A 22213-nucleotide genomic window follows, 5' to 3' on the forward strand; every position below is an offset into this window, starting at 1 on the left:
CTATCTGCACCCCCCTGCAAGGCATCTCATCCCTCAAGAGTATGATCAGCTTATCTGAAAATTCAGCATGGTCTAAATAATTCATGAATAGAATTAGGACATGCTAGCATCTGTCAAGAATTCACAATGGACATGCAATAAAAGAATGTAAAACCTGCCAACTTAAAAGCAATGATAATAATGAAATGCTTTTAAAGATTAAAAAAAGCTGCAATTCATACAAAAAAAATCTGAACAGGTTATTTTACATGCTATAATAATTTGTTTAAATAAAAATCTGATTGTTAAACTTGTCCATGTATGAACCCTCAGAGGGACTCATAGCAGTTTATCTGTCAAAGGAAAATTTAGGTATTCAATTAGAACATTTTGAGAATCTTGTACTCAGACTTGTGAGGTATGTGTAATATAGCAAGGTTTCTGTGTCATATTTTCTTATCATTGTCTTCTAACAGAGCTTTCATCCTATTTAGTCCTAAAAAGAAGCTCTTTTTCTTGCAGAAGTAAAGGATAATATTCATAAGTCAAAATTTTAACTTTTCTTTGAAATAATCTACTTTATTGTGGACTTTACTGAAACTGACTTTACCTACCTTTTGTGGACATCAGCATTGGCAATTCTTTGGTAACTTTGCTGTGATCTTACCAGATCCAGGAGAATCACCAAACGGCATTCTGGAAAAAAATATAGCAATGGCATTCGCACTGATAATAATGCCCAGCATAATAATTAAAATAAATCAGGCCTTTTGTAAGTTAATTACTTTCTTGAACACAGTCTAAACCACTAGTATAAAACCTAGATATTTCAGCTGCAATTGTCAAGTACTGTGTGAAAGTACACTAATAGTAATCCTAGCATTATTTCATGTAATTTTGCTACACTTTTCCATCATGTTTTGCAGGATTTTTTCCCCTATGCCACATTAGCATAATTGTTAATGAAGTCCACATACCATCTTATTACAGCCAATGACCTGTATGACCCAACTGTAGTTATAAACTCTTGGATGTTTATGGTATGCAGGTATTGAAATTTTTTTGTACCACAGCTCCTCTCCACAAAGTACAACCAAGTTACATCCCTAACATACCTTATTTTCCTTAAAAGTCTCCAGTAAAACAAGTCAGAATCCTCTCAGAATTAAAAGGTTTTGTCTACTGCTTGGTTTGCTGTAGCTTAAATCTGTTCCTTATTCTCCTATCCCAAGCAGATGAGAAGTAAATTACTTCTCTGCCTGCAAAGTCTTTGACACACTTAAAACTTCTATCACATCTCCTCTCAATATGTCAATCTTTCCTCTGAAAGCATGTTTTAAATGCATATGAACATATTAATACCTACATATTTATTAATAAAACTAAGCACAAAAGCTGTGGTACAGCCTTTTGACCACTCCTAGTGTTCTCTAGCAGTAACTTAGTCTATGTGGTTGATGTTTTCCTCCTGGTGAGACCTTAGGAATATTATGTAGAGTGAGAAATTATTTCACACAGCTTGCACGTGACACTCCTCTATAGCTACCCCATACAGACCTTGGGGGTTTTTTAACACTAGCAAGGGTACGTTGCTTAATTTGTGATCCATCTCTTGAGTCTGCTCTGTAACTCTGCCCCTTAAGCAGTCATACCTTATTAATGATTAATTGATTATTTTCCCTCAAGCATAATATCTCCCACTAGACTCTCCCAAATTACACTCCGCATAAATTTGCATCATAATCTTGCATTTCAGGATTTGCTAAACCACTGTATTCTCTTTGTCAGTCTGGTCTCATGCTCAGATTTAGCAATTATCTATTTTATTTCATCATGTACATGACCAAAACAAATACTTCATAATATTTGGTCTAGGTTAGAGCTTTCAGAAATCTCAGACAGAATTAATCCTGGCATATTTTAAGAGTAAGGAAAAGGGCAAGGTTTAACAACTTTCCAAAAGTTGCCAGACCTGTAAATATTTGGTCTATGGACATCTGAAATACCACCTTCAGTCACGATCCACGAATCCAGAGAAAACATATTTTCTTATTTCTTGTAATATTTACATATAGGTAATAAATCACTTTTAAAATCAAAGCTTCATAAAGAAGCTTCCTGTTTCTCTACAGGGCTTCACAATCTGATGTGTACTGTCCTCATGTCTTTCACATGTCAACACAATAGAGCTACCCTGACAAATTCAGCACAACTCTGAAATCAAGCTTCTTCCAGATGTGCAAGGAAAACAGGAGGAGAAATGAAGACTGTTAATCTGAAAAACCAGTCCTGAATCTAAGCCTTAGGTTACAACAGAAGGACTAATTAGTTGTGAAGAAACAGAGAAAAAATACCCTCTACAGAGGGTACAGAGACTTTACAGAATCTACAAATGCTCTGTAATACCAGAGTAATCCTTCAGCACTAACCTAGCCCTGATGGACAATTCTTGCTTGCCCCAGCAGAGACTTACAAATTTTGGCACTTGAAGTGGCACTGCAGAGGTTGTTCTTACCATTAAAAAATATCTTGCAACCAAATACTAAATTCCAAAGAAAATTAGACGGTTTACTGAGAAAACCATTAGATATTGACTTAATTTTTGAAACCTAGGAAGTCCCAACACATGGAAAGGAAGAAGGACTAAGCTTATTTGTGAGGATTTATGAGAAAGCTGTGCAACAGAATAAAACCTACATAATACAAAGGTTTTCTGACTGAAAACCTTGGATCTAGAAAAAAGCCCTTAATTGCCAATATCAATATTGTGATAATGATACAATAGGACACATCTAGGAATAAAAGTTGGTGTAATTAAATATATTTCTCAATTTGCTTAGCTTACTTGGAATGTTCATAGCCACCAACCAATTAAGCAACACATGAGACATGAATCTCTCCATCCCATAGAACAGAAATGCACTGCAGCTTGTCAGCAGCTGCTCCCATTCAGCTTGGCTGAGAGGAAAGAAGGAAGAGAATAAGTTACTTTTATGTTACTCTTTTACAAGCATACTTTTCAGAAATTATCCACAGCAAACAGTTCAGTGTAATTTACTCCAGGAATAATGATAACAAAAGTCACCATGCAAATCAAGAAGATAAACATGGCTGCAGAATTCTGTGCAGTATAATAATTCATATGAATTATTAATACTATGTCCTTGTATTAAAATGATGACTCAGTAACATCTCATAGTGTGCAAGAGGCATAGTGTATTTTTAGATAAATACCAGCCTCTCCATCAAAAAAATAAAATTTTTAAAAATCATCACTGTATGTACGGAACAGCTTTAAAATAGAGTCTTTGTCCAGCATTCAAAGGGAGCAGTCGTGTGTATGCCCACCAGGACATGAGCAATTGGTTTTTAAAAAGAGATGTGGGTAATCAGGCCAGCTGGCAGCAAAAACTGCACTTTGATAATAATGATCTTCGCAATTTTTATGAAAAAATAGTGGAGTACCTACTCAGAGGTAAAATTCCAAAGGACTGACTGCTGAACTAGCAGTTAGGAAGGAAGGTCCAGTGATGGCCACGTTATCTCATAGGGATTGTCACTGTTTGACCTCTTGAGGTCCCTTTTATTCCCCTGTGGCTATGATCTTAAAAGTGAACTATTTCTATAAAGAACAAAGTGTGTTTATGAGCAGACTCGATAGAATGGCAGTAGCTTCATGGTCAATGTTTGAATTTGGAAACTGTGTGCTGTACCTTCACTACTCTGCTTCTGAAATCTGTGCTCTCATTTGCAGTTGGCTGAAGATGCATGGAGATGCTATGGTTTTATGACTCGGATTTGCAAACAATTATGACCAAAGCCAGAAATTACACTTCTGCTCACATATGTGTATTCATCAAAGACTGCACCAGAAGACTTTCCATCAAAATTAGATTATTTACATATATAGCAACTCTGACAAAACCAGCCTGCTTAAATCACTTTGCAGCACTCTGCTTCAGATCCCTAAAATATTCTGTCTACAAACCTAGATCTGTGTTTGATACAACAACAATGGTGTGCTATGTGTTTATCAGCTCAGCGAAATATGATCCTATTTTATGGACAAATTCTCTGAAAATAGGCACAGTTTTAAACAAGAAATATGGATAAAACAAGAAAGCAGACAGAATATTACATACCTTGGAGCACACATATGGCCAATGACACCTTCCCACTGCACTTTAAATAGGGCACGGTATTTTTCTAGTATTTCCTGAATTTTTCGGGAAGGACTTAGAGCTTCTGTAACAACAGAATTTTATCATTATGAATGTAACATACTACAAACTACTTTGGGCAATCTCAATTTCAATAACTTTAAAATGTCACTATCATATTTATGGGGTTTTAAGTCATCATTAGATTTTATGTTTTTTGAAACCTAAGTCTGGCTTTTAAGATTAAAACAATTGTGACATTTTCAGAACAAAATCAGATGCCCATTTGAATGGTGTCTTTTACAGTGAACAAGGATTATTTGGTAGATGGGTTAAGGACACAAAGAAAAACTTTTAGGTATCCTGAAAAAAGGGAAAAGAATTGAAAACCAGTACTGCTCATACAGTTCTGTGGCAGAGGCTCAGAGAGGACTTAAGTGGGTGGATAAACTAACTGAGTTTCTAGAGTCCTGATTTCAGAAAACAAGACTCCAAAATTACCCCTTCTCTCCAAGGACATTGCACATTTAATGATAAACAATCTTCTCCTTTTGACTACATTTTCATACTAGTATAAAAGTTAAAATCAGATATTGAGCACATGAAGTGTTTTATATTGATCTGCTCTGAAGGAGAACTACAAACACATGGAGACACACTCTGTATGATACTGATTGTTCTGTGGCTTCTTTTGCATGGTGTTTAGAGTTAGTAACTATTTCAACATCTGAAGGGAGCCAACAAGACAGATGGAGAAAGGCTATTTACAAGAACATACAGTGACAGGACAAGGGCAAATGGCTTCACACTGAAACATAGTGGGTTTAGGTTAGATATCAGGAAGGAATTGTTCCCTGGCAGGGCTGGATGGGATATTGGGAATTGGGAATTGTTCCCTGGCAGGGTGGGCAGCCCTGGCACAGGTGCCCAGAGCAGCTGTGGCTGCCCCTGGATCCCTGGCAGTGCCCAGGGCTAGGCTGGACACTGGGGCTGGGAGCACCTGGGACAGTGGGAGGTGTCCCTGCCATGGCAGGGGTGGCACTGGGGGGTTTGGGGTCCCTCCCAACCCAAACCAGTCTGTCTTTCTGGAGCTAAAACCCTCCATTAACTGTTGGTTGTGCTGTTGCACACATGCACCATATACAGGTGATAAGCTGTGCTGTTCTGATGAAAAGGAATGCTTTGTTGATGTCATGACTTCATTTTTTGGTACAAAACAATTCTAAATTCCATTGGTAGATCGTAAATAAAATATTATTTAATATATATTACCTGCTTCTCTTCCTTCATTATAGGGGTCCACAATATCTGATAAACAGTTAATCACAAACAATGTATTCAAACAACAAAAGAAGGAAATTTAGCTGATACACTTAGCCAATAGGTTGTGAAAGGATACATTTTAAATTACGTGTATCAACAGACAAGCAATTAGAAGGTAGATCACGATTAATTGATGCCTACAATTAAAAATAATACATATGTTAAATCATCAATTAAATACTAACAGTATTGCATTATTTGTGTCAAACAACTAAGAGAAAGACACATCAAACAATTGACAGAGTTTTGAATCTGGGTTTAAAAGCATCATGGTGTTCAATTATCAGTGGAAATTAATAACTATTCTGCATTAGGTACAATGCATATACATATATTACACATATATACACACGTGTGGGCACATATATAGATATATATGCAAATATAAATATAAATTTATAAAAACATATGCAATAAGTATATAAAATACAATTTTTTTTTGCAGAAATTATTTTCAGTAACTTTAAACAGCTTCCTTTGTGGTTTGTTAAATATGTCCCATTTATAAAGTGTGATTCTTCAAAGAAAAACTCCTTGCAAAATCAACAGGAAGCAAGATTCTTTCAGACTTATGAGACATTCACTCAATTTCAGAATTCTAGCACACATAATGAGCTTTTATGCAACCCACTTTCACACTTTTCTACGCAAGTTCTCTGGTTATTTACAAAAAATGTGAAAAGTTCACCATTTGGACATTCTTTTTCTGTTGAGCTTTTGTGGTTTTTTCTTTAGATGTTTCAACTTTTTTTTTTAATTCAGTTTCTGTGAAAATGAAAAGAAAAAAAATTAATGTATGGGCAGCTTCGCAAATAAATGTCCTTGAAGGACTGTACATATTTAATATCATTAAGTAGTAGTAGTAATAGTACTGCTAGCAGTAATAATAAAAATAATAACAACAATACATTACATAAAAATATAAAAATTCATTTCAAAACACAGCAAGGTAAGGATCCAAGCCTTCTTGCCTAAAAATGAAGGCTTTAAAGTGAAAAACAAGGAGATGTGATCCCTTGGACATGAAATGCTTCATTACACTGCCAGTTTTGGATAGGGTTGAACAATGATCATCAAAGCACTTTCTAAGTAGTTTACCATATCTATTAATTGCTGATGTTAATGTAATCACTGAAGTTTCTGTGGGACATAGATCTAAAGGAAAAAGGAAGTTTCATATTTGAATTGGATTTTTTATTTCTTTAAGGGAATTTTAAAAAGCATAGAAAACTGTCTTATGTTTCTCACTGTATATATGATTATCACCAAGAGTACACCTCAGCCAGTTATTGCTGAGTGCCCTGCAAGTTCATGGAAGCTTGAGATCATACTGTTCATCTGCCACAATTGAAAGAACAGAGACTTTTCAACTCTGCTTCCTCTCATTTATCTACTTCTGAAATTATGTAACCATAAGTTCCACTGTGAAAAAGGGAAAAACAGAAATAGAAAAAACCTACATGTTCTAAAACTTGTATTTCTAAAAGGCCTGTAATAGTACATAAAGTAAAAATATGCTAATCTCACATTACTTACAATTCTTTCCCTTTAGAAAGGAGTGAAATGAAAAAACAGAATAGGTTATACTGGAGGCTAAATATTACTAAATATTACAGATATGGACACAATACAAATACCTCTCTAGAACAGAATAGTTTCATGGTACAGAGTGAGATTTTCTATACTTGGTCTATTTTTTATCATGGACCAACTAGTTTTAATAATTTTATGTGGTTTTCTCTACCTATGAGAAAAATGCAGCTTAAAATTTTTAACTTTATTAATAGAAGGTATCATTGATTCATACAAAAATGGCTTGGTGCATTTATTACTCACTTCTACATCTAAAAAATGAGTTTTAAGATGCCATAAGGAAAAGTTTAGGTGCTGCCACACTACGTTATTTAACCTCAATTTGCTAGAGTTTATGTAGGGTGTAAGTGCCAGCAGTAGGGAAAGTTCCTAAAGCCTGTGGGGATTTGATTTTGCACAGGTGTAGCACAAGAACTGAGAGGAAAGATTTCAGAGAGTAAAATTTTACATTTGGTATTTAAAGCAAAGTCTTAGAGTAGCGATAAAAAAAAAATTACAGAAGTGTGAATTCTTACTTCCTTTTATTCATTGCAGCTGAAAATAGCTTTGAAGATTTAACAACATGCTTGTAAGTTTCTTTACAGTTCTAGATCCCGCTGAGTTTTACATAATTCTGTAATGTGTCATTGTTTTTTTAAATTAGCTATCACTGCTCCTATAATCAGCCTGTACATTACTGAAATAAGTCTACTGCTCTATCTAGTCCACCTAAGATACTGGAAACCTACTGCATGAGCTTGTCTTCCAGTAAAATATACACCACAATTCATATTTAAATTTTAAAGTATCTTTTTTATGCATCATTATGCTAAAGGAAAACATATTTATCTAATAGTACCTGACTCAGCCCAGTGTAGTCGATTGTAGAGAAACTGTAGAGAAAAATCTCTGGAAAGAGAACTTATTCCTTCATCCTTAAATACACTCAGAGCTTCCAAAGGCAACTCCATCAATAATGTGTCCCCTAGTAATACCACAGACAATCCTAAATCCAGGGGTGTATCTAAGGAGATGTGACAGAACATGATCGAGATTTAGTTCTCAGTTTGTCTATAAACAATTGCAGTTAGATGCAAAAACCTGTTTCCTCCATTGTATGACACGTGAACTTCATTGTACTGTGGATTAAGTGCATTAAGAAAAAATATTTCTTTTTATATAATTACTCTTAAGATGTTGTCAAATTTCTATGCACTTGTTAACACCAATTCTTCAGAGGGAATAACATCCCTGAATTAATAACCAACCATCTCAGGTCCAAGTTCAGGTATATAAAATACATTCAGGAAAACAATATTTGGAAATGCAAAACTGCCACAGAAGTGATTGGTTACAAAAAGTAGAGTTGTAAAGGCACTCTTATCCAATACTGTGTTGTTCTGTAGAAAAATTTTGTTTCTGTTATTTAGGGAAAAAAGTACTAAATATTATGATGGCAATATTTCTGCTCTACAGAGAAAGAGCATATGCATGGGAGACAATTTATCCAGTTTTTGCAGATGTGTATTCTTGAGATGTGTTTAGAGACATACTGTAGCATTAGGTTTGTATGCAACTATCATCCTGTGAGAGTCCATAAAGCTAAAAGCAAAAAAAAAAAAAAAAAGGACAAAACAAAGACATTTACTGATCTACAGACTTCAGAAAGTTCTTTATTCCAGATCTTCTCCTGAAAATTGCTTTGTGATAAAGCCATTCACTTAGGTGTCTACAGACTGTATGGTTTGGAAGACTCTAAATAAATGCAGAAGCATTGCTCCAGCATCTAAATCTGTCTTTGAAAGTATACTGAAACATTTGACTTGATATAGAAAATAAAACAGAAAAGAACAATGCTAAAAAGCCTTTGTCCTCTCCTTGTTTTAAATAAAATTCAAATTGAAATTACTGGATTTTAGTATCAGTTCACACACATACACACAGACACACACACAACTCAATGGAAGACATACCCTGCATTCCACCTTGTTTGGTGTCCTTATCTCTCACTTTCTTTTTTCCTGTTTCAGATGCTGAAACTGATACACACTGGGATTCTCTGGGAAGAGGAAATTATTGGAAAATATTACCAGCTTCAATTTCTGCATCACTTTCAATGAAATTTTACATAAAGGACACTCTCCCTTAGAATTTCCTGTCCTTTAGAAATCCCATCTTTAATCATTTTAATTATACTGTTGCATCTTGAGTTTCAACTTAAATATAACTTAAGCTGGAGAACAATGCTTCTCAGAAATGGCCATTTGTCCTTCACATTGCTCAGTCCCTTAGTCTCACATATCCTGACTCTACTCTCTTTCAAGACATGGAACCTTCATTCAACAGAGTATCCTTTCTAAAATCATTCCTTTATTTGAGGGACTTGAGTCACAGGTCTGTTTTCACAAATGATAATCAAAGTCAATATATCTTACCTGATAGCAGAAAAATCAAACTGTGACAAGGTTGGTTTCAGATACTCTTCCATCATTTCTATTATTTCAGAGAAATCTGATGTCAAATCAAGGTCACTATCACCTGCTTTCTCTGTTGGAGTCTTTCACACACACAAAACCAAAAATTAGAATACTTTCAATCTCCATTCTTGTTAAATACCATATTATTATATACACATTTTGTAATATTTTAAATCAGAGACTAAATAAAATAGTGTGAAAGATCATAAAATGGAAAATACAAATATAAGAAGTTGGTTTCAAAACTACTTTATTTCAAAATTTTGTACCAGCATTTTGCAAAATAACATTCGAATTACTAGAAGGTGTCAATACTTACTATTTAAACAATTAATATACTTCAGTAATTTCAATGGAAAATGGCAGAAAACTACAGCAGAAAGAAATTATAATGTGTTCCTTCAAATAGTGAGAAGAAACTGTATAAGGACAACTTTAAGAAGTGAACAGAAACTGTATGATGAATATAGAAGAAGCAAATGAAAGCATATGGAGAGATCAGTGGAGCCAATTTAGGGAAAAATTAATCAGAATGAAGAAAACGGAGAAGAAGAAAATAGAATCATGCCGGAGAGATAGACATTGAAAACTGAGGTTTGTAAAATCAGCCTAGATGGACAAAAATCCACTAACTGAACAAACTCAACTAAATGGTGAAGAATGTTGCTATTAATGAATCAAATCCTCATCCAAGGCTTGTGTGGCTCAGTATAGGGTGCATGCATAAGTTCTGGGAGTTTAATTCATGTGCTTTTTAAAAAGCTAAGTCACTTGTTTTTTTCACCTGTTCAACGTGACACTATCTTAGCACCTTTTTTTTTGACTTACCCAAATACAGCAATCTTTCCAAACTTGCCAGTACAACAAAGTCTGGCCATAGGCAAGAGAAAGTGATCATCAACACTCCAACCACCTGCAGTACTTGGTATCTTAACCGAAAGATGGTAACAGGATGAATAAATCAGAATTATAATTCAAGAACCAGATTCATCAATGTGCAGGGTAACCCAGACTGTTACTGTACCCTGTATCTCTATGTGCCCAAAATCGTCACTGTTCCTTTCAGGCCCTGCAGCCAGAACCAGAACCACAGGGCACGGGAGTGCCAACGCCTGGTAAAAGTCATCACCCAAGCAGAGCTCTCGCGTGCCGCAGCTCTCTCTCGCCTCTCTCCTGCCCCGTGGCCTTTGCTGCGGAGCTGAGGCGGTGCAGGAGGAGGCTCCCTTTTGCATTTTCTCTCGCATTTCTTTGGGAGGTTGCTATGAGAGCCTCCCCTCCCCGAGAGGCTGCATTTCACACCGCAGGAGTGCCAGTCTGCAGCTGGCACCCAGAGAGAGGGGCAGCCTGGCCCTGCTCTGTGTGCCACCCAGAGTGCTCAACAGAGGTGAATCAAATCCTGCATTTCACATCCCGGGAGTGCCAGTCTGCAGCTGGCACCCAGCGAGAGGAGCAGAGTGGCACTGGTCCGTGTGCCACCCAGGGTGCCCAGCAGAGGTGAATCAAATCCTGCATTTCACATCGCAGGAGTGCCAGTCTGCAGCTGGCACCCAGCGAGAGGAGCAGAGTGGCACTGGTCCGTGTGCCACCCAGGGTGCCCAGCAGAGGTGACAAGGCAATGAGCTTCCCCAGCCAGCTGCCCTACTGTCTGCTCTTGAGAGCAAGGCCCAAGTGCCCGTCGCCAGAAATCTCTGAAATTTGGCCCATTTTCAAGTAAACTGATCTCAACTGCACCATTTTAATTCTGATTAACTACCGAACATTCCAAAGATCCTGAATGACAAATGCAGCAACTGTAGCACAGTAAGATTAAATTCGGAAGCAGAGTACCAAGCATACAGTAACTGTGAAGACTAGGGATGCCACACTTGGAACAAACTGAAAAATACTGCATAAAGAATGTCTATCATATTTTTAGTACATGTTTTTCACCTGATTTTAAATATAAAGTACTAAAATATATTACCACATCTGTTTCGGAGACACAGTCTTTCAAGTTGTGAATAAGAGTTTGTTTAAGATGATTCTTCATCCTTTTGTCCTTGTAAAGACGCATTTTTTCCAACAAAATACAAAACACATCAGGATTTACAGGAAATCGAGAAACTTTTGCCTGCACTGTTAAAAGAAGGATAACACCCTTGTAAGAATATATTTGTACTTGAAGAAATGATTGCATAAACACCATCAGTTTCTAGTCATGGCATTATTTGAAAATAAAATCTAGACAGATAAGCAGAAAACATACACAGATATGTACAATGAAAAAATCTTATTTATTTGTAACAACTTCAGCATTGAACTACAAACAAAAGTTATATAAATTGTGACTAGATACATGACATTTGATAATGAGACACATATTTATGAATTTATGTTCCTTGGCAATTAGGAAGAGTTAAAATTCATTTTAAAAGTATCTAAAATGTTTGCTAACTGCAACAGTGAAAGATATGAGCCCTCTCATAACATCAGTGCAATGATTTTTGTCTCTTAAAAGTAAGAGGTACTTACCCATCCGCTGAGGGGGTTTTCCTTTCTGCTTTGCAGTACTTACTTTGGGCACCTCAATCAATGAACTGTACAACTGTGATCTGTGGAAACCAGAAAAGTGCTGAATAGATTATTTGACTGTCTAGCCTTGTTTATATGACTCAGATTTATTAGATGAGTAATTATTGCCCTCTAATTTAATGTGCTCACAAATACTCTCATGATGCAGTAACTACCCCCACCCTGGATGCAAAAACCTGCAAATTCTAGCTGGAACAAACTGAGAGTGGTAAGGGAAATTCTTTTATCACTGTGTAACCAATAAGGTAGATTTCTATTTGTCCCATGACAAGTGTTAAAGACCTTTTAAACTGGTGAATGCTCTCATAGTCAGTTGCTCAATTTATGAGCTCGTTTATTGCAGCTAATTAGGCTGCTATAATCAGATAATTAGTGGCTTTATAAAGCTAAATATGACCCCTTCTAACATTTCCAAGAGCATAAGCAATAAAAGCAGGAAACTCTCAATAGAACTTAGGAATCATATTAAGAATGGCTTGAAACCTTTCAAGTGACTCTGGGGATTTGAGAGATAATTAGGGAAATGGAAAGAACAGAAAACATAACATTGAGCCACAGGCAGTTTTATTTATATATTAATTAGTTCATTATCCTAAAATTCAAGTCCATCAAAATTAGAAGTGAAAGGCAATATTCAACCACAGAAAAAAAGGACTATATTTGTAACAAACAGTGCTAAATCAAAATTATGAAATTTTATACCTGTCTTCTGAATGCTGGAGAATAACTATGCAGAAACTGAATGGCAATTCATCCACTATATTAAAATGTTCAACAGGAATACAGAGGTTTCTCCATGCCTGTACAGTAGTTCAAAAGCACTATTATTTTCATAGACTTTATAAATCCCATTCTCAGTTCTTTCATTAGAAAATTGATAGTTATTCTAGGAAAGAATGTACTCAAAGTCCACACACTCAGCAGAGGTGCCAGGACAGTAGGCTCTGTCTGAGCAACAGGAAATTCTGGCACAAGCTGTGCAAGGAGCTGTGGGGCCTCCATTTCTGGAGATAATGCAAAAGCCATGTGGACATGGTCGTGGGCAACAAGCTCTAGGTGGCCCTTGCTTGAGGAGGAGGGGTTTACAAGATGACCTTCAGAGATTTTCTATAACCTCAACCATTCCACGATCATGTAATTTTTTGTGCAGTGCAGAAGAACTTATAAATATTATTTAAAACAAATAACAAATACTGTACCTTAGTCCACTCTCCATACCAACATGACCTTTACGGCCACTACACAGTTTCTGAAGTTAAAATGCTATCAAACAATAGCAGAGTATTAGCAAAGGAAATGATAGAATAATTCATAGTAACGTTTACTTTTGAAAAAAGTTTTGCTAGAGACAGTTCACCAACAAACACTGTATAAAATTGTATTTGGTTTACATGGCAAGATGTTGATAGCAGGGGAAGGTGCAGGGGTGGCTCTTAGAATCTTAGAATTTTTCAGGTGGGAAAAGCCCTCAGGGACCATCAAGTTCAACCACTCTCAGCACTGCCAACCCACCACCAACTCATGTCCTGTACACACACATGTATCTCTGTGTGCATTTATATAACATATAATAAACCCCTAATAAGTAGCTCAGAAATTACCACTGAATTAGCAGTCAGCTGCTGTTCCACACATTTTAGAAGATCACTTGTGTTTCTGTTTTGTTTTAACTGATTCTGCAGATGCAGCAACGCTGCCAGCTGAGAGCTGCTCGTGTTGGACGTAGCAGTTAGAAGGATATTCTTCATCATCACAGACACTGAACAACTCTGCAAAATTTTTACATCTGTTTATTTGCCTTCACAAAAATAAAATGAATAAATATATAAGCCATGTTTTTATAATATATATTGATGTTGAAGAGAAGCCCTCTACCTTGAAAGGTGAGATGAACCAGCAGAAGACTTCTGTTTGTTTTTACAGATTAATGTAAACAGTCTGACAATAGCTAAGGAAGATTTCTTAAATACAAATAGCTGGAATTAATTTCTTTGTCTGCATTTACCATCAAGGTTCCTGCATTTAGTCATCTAAGGTCTATGTGGAATGGTGAATACTGTGTTCTTAGCTTAGCCTTTCAAGCAAGCTGAGTCTTTTCTGTTTATGTGCTTTTCTGTTTCTGTGCCCATCATAGCACACAGCAGACTTCTACAAAATGCAAAATAATGGGTAAGACGATATAAACTTTTCTTTCAGCAAACATACTAATCCTGTCATTTGAACTAGGAAAGATGGGTTATTTGTTCCTGATACAGGGAATATAAGCCCTACAGATTTTCTGCATCTTTTCTTTGATGGAGGCACATACTCATATGCATACACCTTCAAGCCATCTATGGGACCATGCTGTGCAGGTATCAATCCGAGAAACTGAACGTAAACTGAATTACCCACTGCAAAATAATGATTGAACAAATCCAGAGAAACATTTTTAAAATTATTTGTTAGGGAAGGATGAAATTATTTTGTGGCAATGTCTTATCTTTGCTAATGACAATATAGTAATTTATTCCTAGTAAAATTTTTTTATGTATGCAATCATCAATGAAAATGTCAGGTCAAACACAGCAGGTGATAGAATTGTTAACAAACCACTGATCTGATGTTCTGAGCTTGGCAAATATACCATATATTTGATGACCTATATTACACTCTGGTTCTTACATGTGGAACCCTACATGTGCTCTCTATGGCCAATTTTCAGACTATGCAAATACAGTTTCATTTTTGCAGGTTCAAACATCCTCCCACTGAAAAGCAGCACAAACATTGGCTGCCTTACCTGATGAAGTGCCAAATACTGGCTAGTTAAAATTGGATCAAACTGTCGAAAGCATTCAGCCATTTCCAAACTAGCAAGAGCCAGTACATCAGTAACATTATAAGTGAATGCAATAGCCACAGACTGCAGCAAAGCCTCATTGGATTGAGAAAGATACTTTTGAGCCATCCTTTGTTGCGTCTAGATGACAAAAAATAAAAAGCTTTATTATTAAAATTAGTTAATATTAAGGATTTGTTATACATATACTGATTATAACATGTTAGAGAAGATAAATATTGCTTTTTAATGAGCAATTTTAATTAATTTTCCTTTTAAGGCACTTAATGTATGATCAAAATATGCAAATACAGATTAATTTTTAGCAGACTTGAACATCTGTTTTACAACATTAAAAAATACTTGGAATAACAAAGAAATTTCTTTTAATATAAAAGGTGTACTCAGCAGAAGAGACTTTAAATTCAAGGCAATATGAGCAGTTCAGAACCAAGGATCAATACAATTGTTTCTTGGACGGTTAACATATTTAGTCCAAATGAACCCACACATTTCTTACCCCAGGTATTTATTGATTTTACTAGCAACACAAACTGTACATTCCCAATTCCTTATGTGCTTTCAACAGCAGTAATTAACAGAGATCAGCTCGCTGAATTTCACAAAGGTTTTGTGACTGAAGTAATTTCTTTATTTGTTCCCAGTCTGCAAAATGTTATGCTCCCTTAAGAAGTCATATCTGTGAGGCAGAAAGAAACTGCCTGTGCATTCAGTCCTCGTTGCTACATGCTCAAACAGTGGGAAACCCCTGAAGGAGAAATTATTTCTTTCTGAGAGAAACTGGATAAGCTCTTCTGGAGCTCCCACACAATCGACTGAGGAGCAGGACTGAGCTACACAGCAGAGAGTAATGGAAAGCTGTTTGTTGGAAAGTGTTTCGTAGGTTTTTTGTTTTTAATATCAAGTTTTTGTTACAACATTTCCATTATCAGTTTAAACAGAACTGATAAGTTGAGTATTATTCCATAAAAAGAAAGCACTCAAATTCTAATGCAAGCTCATAAAGTAATATACCTTTAATTCCTGTATTTTCCTCCTATATTCATCATTTTGACATTTATTAGTTGATAAACCACTCTCTGTCATGTCCCGTTCACTGCATTCTGCTGAAGTCAGCGAAGATCTTCTGGTGTCTGATATAGCATCTTCCTACCCATCACAGTTTAAAAAAAAATGAACAATTAATCACTCCATTAAGTAAGGCAGGCTTCATTTCTTTCATGAAAGCTTTTGTGGAAACTGAATTAATCTTAAAAGAAATCACTATCTTAATTCCTTCATGGTAAGAGATTTAGTAATACTATCAACCATCAAAATTTCTTAGTGTGTTATGAAGGCAATATGACCAACATAAACTAAAAAAGCCCCCCCATACAACTTCTGATAGTTTCACTTTCTCATATTTGTCCTCCACTCATTTCTTCTGAAAACTTTAATTCATCACTGAATGTATAATGCCTCTATCAATTCTCCTTTTTTCACAAGGGTTCTTTACAAGGGTTCTTACTGCAACACAGAAGCAACTTGCAAACCCAAACTTTTAACCTGCAAATCAATACCTGATTGCATGGATTCACAGACCGTACCTCACTCACCCTTTAAGGCATTAGAGGAATTTTTCTATCTCTCTTTTGAAAATGTTGTAATTAGCATACCTCACAAACAAATCAAAAATTAGCTGCATGAGGATAGCATGCAGGCAAAAACATGTTTTCGAAATTACTCATTTTACCATCCATTTTTATTATGGCTTGCATGCAGTATATAAAACCTAGCCCTACAAAAAGAGCAGCTTTTATACAAATGTATATAAAAAATATTAGAGCAGATAAACTTTACACAGAAAAATAAATTTAACTGAAGAAAAGAATTCATACCGTAACATTTGGCTTCCAGTAAATCTCTGAATATATGGGATCTACATTGATGGCAAGTAAATGAAGTGTTTTTCCACTTAGATACAGGCATTTGGATTCGATGTTGGGACAGCCTTTGCAAAGATTCTGTATGTTTGCCAACTGAGCCAGTGCAATATGAGCCATGGTGCGTTTCATATACTTCCAATCCTGGTAAAACACATATTCATATTTATTTGCTCATATATCCCCACACAGACAGAAGAATGCATTTTAAAAAAATGCAACACATATGTATTCACATACAAATTCATATGCTAAATGTGATTATACTTTCAACTACAAATGAGCTATCTTTAATAGATGTACAAATTCATTACCAACTGATTAAGAAAAAAAAGTTCAATGTGACATCCATAATCAAAGTTCAACCAGTGCCAAGGAAAATGTGGGATAAGGGCAGGGAGGCCAGCAAACCATCCCCAAGACTGAAACCACACACTTCAACCTCCGTTGCTACAAAACTACATGACTGCTCTGGGAACCCATTTCCTCAGTAGCGGAAGAAGTTGTGCTATGGAAAACCTTGTTATACCTTTTATGCAAGTCATAGGACTAAACATTTTGTATTACCTGTTCTATTGCATCACCTTCAATGATGATTTCCTCCATAAATTCATGAAATGATTCTTCTCCCAGGTTTATAAACTTTTTCTCAGTAATGACAAGATGAAAAATATCCAAAAGAATTTCCACAAGATTTATTTTTCTAAGGGCTAGTTGTCTCATTAATGGGATACTAACATTTTTACTCTGAAATACAAAAGAAAATACAATTTTAATTTCAAATATTTTTGCAAATTAACCTCATAAGAAGTTAGAATATTGTATTTATTTTAACCACAGAAACAAACATTTTAGCATTACCACCTTGACAGAGCAGAAATGTTGCAATGAAGATATTTAAGTAATTTAAAACAAAAATTTCAATGATGTCAAATACATGACAAGGCAATCAAAGTAGCTCCATAGAGTAAGAGCAGCTGGGTTTTTGTTTTTCATGTTTTATATACCTGGTACAAATATGTAATATCTAATAATGCTACATACACACTAGCAAAGTAGGCTGCAGGCTTTCATTATGCAAAATACACTATTTTGAAGACAGATATTCTTTATTTATAATGTTTTGTGAAGATTTTTTGTTTTTCCTGAGAAGAAACACATTTTAAGGAATTTTAAACTTTCAAGTATTTAGCGAATTAAAAATATCTCCAAATTTATACTTTTTGCTTTTGTAGCTATTAGATAAATGCCAGAATTAAATAAACTTGACAAAGACCAAACAAATGCTCTCTTCATAAATTTTCAAGTGTAATTTCTTTTGGCATGCAATTTTTCCTTCTATATACAAAGAATGTTTATCGTTACAAGAAGATAAGTCCTGGAAGCCCCAAATGAGATTATCCAAGAATAAGTGAATATTACAACTAAACTAGGTTTCCTTTCCACTATTAAGGTAAAAAAAGCCAATACCTCATTAAATGCAAATAAACTACAAACGTTATGAAATACTTCTTCTGTTTTGGATACTGCTCTCTGAGCTAAACTATAAGCATCTAAATAGTGACTGTGTTTGTTTCTTTTGTTCCTTTCCTGCTTGGCAGCCTTCCTGTTAAAAAAAAACAAAAAACAACAACACCATAAACTCAAAAGAACTAACATAAGAAAGTGCTTATTTTTACAGTATCAACACTGTTGAACATACATAATAAAATAATGAATCAATTAATAGATCAAATAGCTTAATTATACATTAAAAATATTAAATTTGTATTGTTTGTATTGTATTTGTTTTTGAAATGTTATCTGCTCTCTTCCATCTTAATTAGACCATAAAAAGTAAACAAGACACTTCATGGACTAGTTTAACCTAAATAAATTTTTTCAGTAGAAGTATGTTCGTACCAACAAATATTTGCACATTCCAGCAGTATTTCAGCACTGTAGTTTTTATGCCCATGATGAAGAAAGTCCTTCTCAAGTTGAACTAATTTATTGTAGGCTTCCTGTAGAATGTGTGGCAGCTGAGCAGAATTGGCATCTATTGTCATATGATCCTGGGCAAAATGTATCTGAATAAGTGTTTTTCTGGAAAGAAAAATGAAATACAACATAGCAATCAGAAAGCACAGGCTTTTTGAGAACAAACACATTTCTCTCTGCCTTCCTTTAAATTCTAACAAGTCTACAAAAAGTACCACAGTTGTGTGTTTTAAAATTATAGTAATTCTGAAAAAATGCAAATATTATATTTTGAGATTAGAGAAGAGGTATCACTTGTTCCATGTATTTAATTATTCCATCTTCCTCCTAATCAATCTTCTAAGAACAGATGAACTGAGAAGACTCCAAACAGTCTTCCTTTTCTAGAAAAGCTTCCCATCTATGGAAAGACAGGAGTGTAAGTGTTGTACACTCACCCTTCACCAACACATTTTAAGGTCTCTGTGCTTGGTTTTCAGTATAACTGAAATAATTGTTTAGTTTCACCAAGAACAGGCTTCTTGGTTCATGTTGAGAGCAGAAGTCAATACTGTAGACTGCAGTAGTGTTGTGGGAGTGTTCAAACAGGTACCTCTGCACAGGCAAATATACACTGCACCTTTAGGTAACCTGCACTGCAAGCTATGCACGATAGGCTGTGGTGTCTAATCTACCAACACAACAGGTAGTGGGGCTACATGCAAGCATTTGAGAAGGAAATACGGAATTTAGGAAAGAAATTGAAACTTTAAAAAACCAAACCACTACATAAATTACTTAGAACATAAATATTTGAGAATTCACAGAATTTGCCATACTAAAATAAGAAAGCATTGTAAAAAGTACATATATTTGCAATGTAGCTGCATTTTAGAAGCTGGGCATATTTTCGAGAAAATACAGCTTACCTGGCTTCAAGGGATGCAATCATAAAACCCAATTCTGATTGTCTGCCAGGTCTCTTCAACAAAGTAGATCGAAGCACACTTACAGTATGTTCCAATATCTCACAAGCCTGCAGGTAACACCAGAATTTTCATAATTCTATTTATGTCTACAGATAATAATAAACATTAATTTAGAAAGCTTAAATTTTGTACACAACATGTTAGTTATCCTGAAGATGGCTAGCTCTTGATAACTGTAAAGAAGTCTAGAAAGTTTGAGTTACAGAATCACAGAATCACTGGGTTGGAAGAGACCTTCAAGATCATCAAGTCCAACCCAGCCCCAACACCTCAACCATAGCACCAAGTGCCACATCCAGGCTTTTTTTAAACACATCCAGGGATGGTGACTCCACCCCCTCCCTGGGCAGAACATTTGAGTACTTGATCACTCTTTCCATAAAAAACCTTTTCTTAATATCCAGCCTATATTGCCCTTGGCACAGCTTAAGACTCTGTCCTCTCTGTGTCATGATCATACTTTGATGATTACATGAATGGTGCACATACATACAAGGAGAGAAGATGGAGCCAGATTCATCTTGGAGGTACACAGCAAAAGACAATAGGAGTTTAGTCAAAATCAAAATAATCCCTCTACATGACACAGCCTTGAACAGTTTATCAAGACAGGTTAGATCATCACAGACATAAGATTTTATTTATGCTGAAACTCATGATAGTTAAGGGTTTAACAGTAAATGGATGTTTTGATGCTATAGGGATTTAGTAAAAAAAAAAAAAAAAAAGTGTTACAGAAGTATCTTCCAGAATCTAGAAATAATATTTGTAAAACTATTTGAAACACTTGGGAAGGAAAAGCATAATAGAAAATAATACTGATACAAAACAATCCAGTTAAGAGAATCAGATCTCTGGGAGTTTAGTCATACATAATAGATTATAACTGGTTTTATTGCAATAGGAGAACATACAGCTTATCATAAAAACATTCTAAACTTCTGTGGGTAGAATCTCATTCTGATTGTCCTGCAGCTGTTTGGAACCTGTAATTAATGTCTGTTATATGCTCAGAGAAAACAACAACATTTAACTACATTTAACTATATTTAACACCTAATTTTGCTTTTATTGAAATGGAAAGGCTGTAATATTTCACTGAGAGAGAGCACTGCTGAAAAAAACTCCAAACCACAATCTCCAAACCCAAAAAATTTCCTTACCATGCTCTGTTTTCCTTCCCCCTCTTCCTCTAGAATTGCTTCTGTTAGACTAAGGGTACTGTTATACCAAAACTGTTCATCTCCTCCCAGAAGCTGTGCTTTCTCAAGGAGTGCTTCAGCTTGTCTGTGGTTTCTTTCCAGGTTAGCCAACACAGCAAGTAAGTACAAGCACTTTGACATATCAGATAGGGCCCTCAGCTCCTAGAAAGAGAGAGACGTGTTCTACACACTAAAAATCCACTACTGCTCTTCATATTTTTGTCTGTCCATATTTTGTATTAACCTTAAAGAATTAAAAAGTGAATGCTATTTCCCCAAGAATCTGCTGAACTTCTTAGTTATTCCTTATGGTACATCTACTTCATATTTCTTTCTGTTCCTGTACCTTCTATTTCACCAGTCAAATAAACTGTTTTTCTGCTATTATTTAGTAAGTATATATCTGCTACTGTTTGTCAGTGTCTGATGAAGAAATGTGATGATGAAAGATTTTTTTGTCAACAGTACAGATACACTAGAGATCCAGCAAATTCACAGTGTTGCTTTACAATAGTTATAAGCTATATAACTGGTCCTGTATAAGGAACAAATATTGTATAATATTTGTGTACTAGCATACAGACATATAGGATTCTGTTGACGAATTACGAAATTAAAATTACTGTCCTCACTAATGTTTTTTGAGCTTTCCTCAATATACAATGCTTAATTAATGCTTTATAAAGGGGCATGTATTATTCATGAATATCATTCATATATTATTATTCAAAGTATTCATGATTGTACTAAATTTACATAGGCTGTGTTTTCTTACAGGAGAAAAAATATTACACAAAATAACAGGATATCAATTACACTTTCTTTAAGTAAACGTTTTACTGCAGTTATTATATTTCAAAAACTTTTATAATGATGCACAGGGCTAAAGTGGAAAATGTTAGATATAGGGAAAACATCTGTAATGTATAATCCTTCATAATAATGAGATGATACGAATCTGTTAGGTGGAACATATGGACACTTATTTCAGATCTGCCAGAACTCTAGGAAATAATTTCAGTTTTATCAAAAAATTGCAGTCAATCCATAATGAAGATCAAAATTAAATAATCAGACTTTCAAATGATCAAAATATTGAGAGGATGGGACTAAATGCTCTCTCTCTCTTCTGAACAAACCTTGAACTTTTCCCACCTATTTAAACGAATAAGGTCGAAATATACCCATATCTTCGAAGGCTACTGCAAAGCAGACAG

The 22213-nt window shown here is 35.2% G+C and overlaps 1 protein-coding gene across 1 annotated transcript in view; it reads right to left on the reverse strand.

The window, feature by feature from the left end:
• Positions 1-22213, reverse strand: part of CFAP46 (cilia and flagella associated protein 46) — a 68674-nt gene that overhangs the window by 3328 nt on the left and 43133 nt on the right. Inside the window, exons 36-56 of the mRNA XM_058029713.1 lie at positions 20958-21158; positions 19735-19841; positions 18749-18931; positions 18317-18452; positions 17414-17593; positions 16802-16990; positions 15939-16073; positions 14865-15044; positions 13684-13851; positions 12785-12882; positions 12023-12102; positions 11475-11626; positions 9470-9591; positions 9008-9093; positions 7894-8058; positions 6151-6227; positions 5539-5599; positions 5412-5447; positions 4122-4224; positions 2825-2937; positions 594-675 (exon numbers count right to left, since the gene is read on the reverse strand). Coding sequence (XP_057885696.1) covers positions 594-675; positions 2825-2937; positions 4122-4224; positions 5412-5447; positions 5539-5599; positions 6151-6227; positions 7894-8058; positions 9008-9093; positions 9470-9591; positions 11475-11626; positions 12023-12102; positions 12785-12882; positions 13684-13851; positions 14865-15044; positions 15939-16073; positions 16802-16990; positions 17414-17593; positions 18317-18452; positions 18749-18931; positions 19735-19841; positions 20958-21158 — 2654 coding nt within the window. The remainder of the gene's footprint in view (positions 1-593; positions 676-2824; positions 2938-4121; positions 4225-5411; positions 5448-5538; positions 5600-6150; positions 6228-7893; positions 8059-9007; positions 9094-9469; positions 9592-11474; positions 11627-12022; positions 12103-12784; positions 12883-13683; positions 13852-14864; positions 15045-15938; positions 16074-16801; positions 16991-17413; positions 17594-18316; positions 18453-18748; positions 18932-19734; positions 19842-20957; positions 21159-22213) is intronic.

The sequence above is a fragment of the Melospiza georgiana genome, chromosome 8 (genome assembly GCF_028018845.1).
Source record: "Melospiza georgiana isolate bMelGeo1 chromosome 8, bMelGeo1.pri, whole genome shotgun sequence".
Taxonomy (NCBI): Eukaryota; Metazoa; Chordata; class Aves; order Passeriformes; family Passerellidae; genus Melospiza; species Melospiza georgiana.